Source organism: Sinocyclocheilus grahami, unplaced genomic scaffold, assembly GCF_001515645.1.
Source record: "Sinocyclocheilus grahami isolate Dianchi unplaced genomic scaffold, SAMN03320097.WGS_v1.1 scaffold664.1, whole genome shotgun sequence".
In the NCBI taxonomy this organism is placed as follows: Eukaryota; Metazoa; Chordata; class Actinopteri; order Cypriniformes; family Cyprinidae; genus Sinocyclocheilus; species Sinocyclocheilus grahami.
This window is the reverse complement of record NW_015505843.1, coordinates 276,562-281,227: the sequence shown is the minus strand read 5'-3', so window position 1 is coordinate 281,227 and position 4,666 is coordinate 276,562. Positions and strand designations below refer to the sequence as shown.

The following is a 4,666-nucleotide window of genomic DNA, read 5'->3' as shown; positions in this document are numbered from 1 at the left end:
TATATATATATATATATATATATACATACACACACACACACCCCATTCAAAGTTTTGGGGTCTTTTATAATGTTGAAATAAACCTCTTATGCTCACCAAGGCTACAATTATTTAAACAAAAATACGGTAAAAACAGTAGTGTTGTGAAATATTATTACAATTTAAAACAAAGGTTTTCCAGTTTAATATATTTAAAAATTTAATTTATTCCTGTGATGCAAAGCTGAATTTTCAGCATCATTACTCCAATCTTCAGAGTCACATGATCCTTCAGAAATCATTCTAATATGCTGATTTGGTGCTCAAGAAAAATTTATTATTATTATCAATTTTGAAAACTGAAAATGTTGTGCTTTTTAATAATTTTGTGGAAACTATATATATATATATATATTTTAGGATTCCTTGATGAACAAAGTTAAAAATAGCAGCATTTATTTGAAATATAATTATTTTTAAGAATTTATAGGATATTATAAATGTCTTAAGTCACTTAAATTTGAAGGCATCCTTGCTAAATGTAAGAATAAGATTGTTCTCCATTAAAGTCTCCCTCTGTTTCCTCTAAGTATAGACTAAATCTACTGTATTTACATCCAATTAAAACATTTTCACCATTCCTTCAGAGAGCCTGCTAGATGATCAGTTTGCCTAATAAGCACAGTAATAGGTATTGCACTTTTATTCTGTTAGATAAACACTGACCAAACGTTTGTTTTTATCACAGGATCTGGAACAAAGGCACAACACAATTCTGCAGATGTATGGAGAGAAGGCAGAGGAGGCCGACGAGCTGAGTCTGGACCTGGAGGATGTGAAGAACATGTACAAAACGCAAATAGATGAACTATTAAAAAATCAAAAAGAATAGAATTTGCAAATGGACAGACACACATTGACTGTAAAAACAGCTTCACGTCTCAAGAGTGTTGGTAATGAAAGACCAAGAAATTTAAATGTATTTTTTTCTGAGAAAAGACTTAGTTCAACATATTTCAGGTGTCATTGATATAGTTATTTAAGATGTGATTCTTCTCACGGTTGTGGGATTTTATTTGAGATTATTTTGTTCTCAGTTAATAAACTTGTTTGGTTTAATAAGTTACATTATTATCTGTCAATTTCTAGGTGTTTAGGTTTGGTGGTTTCTTAACACTTGAATTTTGCACAATGATGTGAGAGCTCAGACGTTGTGTTTGGAATTGGATTATAATCGGAACGAATGAATTGCTATATTTTCCTCTGATCTTCATCCTCTGGACTGCACATCTTTCTGAAAACCAGTTCATTTACTGTTGATTGTCTCTTCACATTGTAAACAAGTAAATATGCTTACCAGATTACTCCAGAGTACCTCACATCCTTCAATACTCTACGTTAGTAGACTTAAAGTCAGGTTTTGCACTCATTTTTGTCTCCTTTCACACTGATTGAGTTTTAGTGATGAGGGGATCCAGGAAAATCTTTAACTATCATATTCTATGAGATATATACTCTGTAAATCATAAATTACAGACAGGGCTGTCTGATGACACTGTAAGATATCTTCCCAGTGTATCAGTTTTATGCACACATGTAAATAAAGTAAGAGATATGTGTTGGGCAGACTCGATTTGTTTTCCTGCTTTTTTTATTATTAATCTCTGCCTTATTTAGTTTTCCACCTTTATGAATATTTTTAACGTTTAACAATTACTAATACATTATTTTTAATTGCATAGTAACAAATATATTGTTGTTGTTCATTTCTGCTTTGCCTTCAGGTTTTTAATGTTTAACAATTAATAGATTTTATTTTACTTTTAATTACATAGTAATGTAATACTTTTTATTAATAATCTGCCTTAATTTATTTTCAAGCTTTGTTAATGTTTTAATTGTATTATTATTATTATTATTATTTATCTCTGCTTTAAATTGTTTTCCAGCTTTATTCATGCTTTTAATGTTTAATAATGACTAAGATATTGTTTATAATTATATGAAATTAATGTATTATTATTATTGCTACATTTTATGTAATAACGAATATATTATTATTCATCTCTGCTGTAATTTGTTTTAAAAAGATATTTAGAATTAAATAGTAACAAATATATTATGATTATTATTAATCTCTGCGTTGTTTTCCAGCTTTATCAGTGTTTTTAATGTTTAATTACTAAGTATTTTTAGTTGTAATGATTATTATTATTAATTCATTAATTAATTAAAGAGCTGTTTCGGTCGTTGTGAATCAACAACAGTGTAAAATTAGGTTCCACTCCTGCGCCCTCTTGCGGTTTCTAACAGTAACACATGCCGGCTGATAGTTTCCGGTAGTATGGCGTCTGCATCCCTAAATGCACCCATTCCCTCTCCTTAGTTTCTCCAAGGAGGTAAGCATGTAATTACTTTTTTTTGTTAGCACTCTGGCTGTTTTTACTGTAACTTTCTCAGAATTACTAAAAGTCGGAACAAAGTTAATTTGCTATTTTGTGCATATGTCTGGGTTTTTCTTATGCGCTAGTAAAGGCAGTTGATATAATTGATGGTGGGAGAGCTGGTATAGCCTCTGACCCTGGCAACGTGTCAAGTCTTTGTGGTTGCTGCGGTCCCCAAATTAGTTTGCACTATTATGCACTAATATTTTTGTTATGTGTTATTCTGGCATCGTTGTGTGTCGGTGCATTTGGGTATCGCAGCTCTGTAGTTTGACTGCTTCCTTTAACCAAAAAAAAATAATAATAAATTCAGAGGTTTTAAAATCCAGTATGGTATATTATTTACCCTTCTGAAGAATCTTTAATTGAGCTGCTCCATGAAGCGTATGGGACCGGTAAAATGTCTGGGTTTTTCTTATGCGCTAGTAAAGGCAGTTGATATAATTGATGGTGGGAGAGCTGGTATAGCCTCTGACCCTGGCAACGTGTCAAGTCTTTGTGGTTGCTGCGGTCCCCAAATTAGTTTGCACTATTATGTACTAATATTTTTGTTATGTGTTATTCTGGCATCGTTGTGTGTCGGTGCATTTGGGTATCGCAGCTCTGTAGTTTGACTGCTTCCTTTAACCAAAAAAAAAAAAATTCAGAGGTTTTAAAATCCAGTATGGTATATTATTTACCCTTCTGAAGAATCTTTAATTGAGCTGCTCCATGAAGCGTATGGGACCGGTAATCTAACTGATCTGCCCTGTCTAGACAGATCATTAGACACTGAATTAAGAAGTGACTAATCTAATAGTTCAACATCCAGTGCTAATCATACAGTAGAGAAACTCCAGCTATTGTTACTACTGTAAATCATACGTAATTAACAAGGCATCTCTTTTAATTAATGCCAGAAGCTTGTCAGAATCTTTCTGTCATTGTGTTAACTGTCTTTTTGCAACAGTTTTATTGTAAACTTTGATTGCCATGGTGATTTGTGCTCCTTTAATAGGTTCATTTGGAGTTCTCGGGTCACATTTGCACACTGTGGTTGTTTTTTCCCACTGGTTTTTAATTATGTAATAATCTGTAATTACGTTGTCATAATTACAAGACAACGCAGCAAAGAATGTAGTAATTTTCTCTTGCAAAAAAAAAAAATCACCATAGCTTCTACCTAAATATCTGTTATAAAGAAAATATTCATTTTTATTAATATACTAACACTATATTAATTTATAAATATTGACAAATCACTTTAGTAAATGACACATTACATGACTTATTTTTGAAGTCAGAAATCTTATGTTTGTGTTGTGACTATTATTTGATCAAATATTATCTAATATAAAATTAATGTAAATATAAAATGATAATTTAATTTAGGCTCTAATACATTTTTATCTATTTATTTTTAATTGAAATGTATTTTATTTTTTTTTTATGTTAATTGCTAGAAAGTTACAAAATAACATACAGTGAATTAAATGTTTTTAATAATTGTTGTAATAAAAATGGGAAATACATTTTTTTAAGGCTTGCTTTTACAGAATTAATAAATGTGTAAATAAAAAAATTATGGTTACACTTTATTTTAAGGTGTCCTTGTTACAGTGTAATTATAAATGTAAGTACTGAGTAATATTAATTAACTACATGTACTTACTATATGGTTAGGTTAGGATTAGGGTTTGGCGTAGGGTTACTTGCATGTAATTATGCATAATTAATTGTTATTATAATAGTAAGTACATGTAACATGTGTAACAAGGACACCTTAACATAAAGTGTTACCGAAATTATCTATGATAATTTGTGAGCAATAAATTGATTTCGACTGATTCCATTCAGGTACACAGTGATAATCCTAGTGAAAAATAATAACAGGTTCAGGCATTATGGATGAGTAAAAATAGTTCATGATCTTACACAGCATTTTTATATATCCATGTCAGAAAATAGAATTGTTATTTAAAAATCCTCACTGCTGTGGTTCAAAATTACTCATCACCCCAGATCAGAGAACAAATTACATGCATGCCCATCATTTCCATCTTAACTTATATATGTGTGTAATTCCCACGGTCCTTGTGCATCAGCTATGAGTTGATGCACAAGGCAGAATGTGCAGAATGTGTACTTGTTTTTCTATTAATTTCCCTCAATCCTGGCCTTATTCCTTAAACAATTGCAGGAAAAAGGTCACTAATATTTCCTGTGGTAGGAGTTCCACATGGAGTAAGATCCGTTCATTTGCA

The 4,666-nt window shown here is 31.0% G+C and overlaps 2 protein-coding genes across 3 annotated transcripts in view; both read left to right on the top strand.

Annotated features, from left to right (window-relative positions):
- The window catches only part of LOC107558889 (TATA element modulatory factor-like), an 11,616-nt gene extending 10,011 nt beyond the window's left edge, over window positions 1-1,605 (top strand). For both annotated transcript variants that reach the window (XM_016242584.1, XM_016242583.1), the window contains exon 17: window positions 728-1,605. In XM_016242584.1, the coding sequence (XP_016098070.1) occupies window positions 728-871 (144 nt within the window). In that variant the 3' untranslated portion in view covers window positions 872-1,605. The remainder of the gene's footprint in view (window positions 1-727) is intronic.
- A 698-nt stretch (window positions 1,606-2,303) lies between these two features.
- LOC107558884 (EGF domain-specific O-linked N-acetylglucosamine transferase-like) overlaps window positions 2,304-4,666 on the top strand; it is a 16,007-nt gene continuing 13,644 nt past the window's right edge. Inside the window, 1 exon segment of the mRNA XM_016242577.1 lies at window positions 2,304-2,378. The gene's annotated coding sequence lies outside the window, so the exon portion shown is untranslated.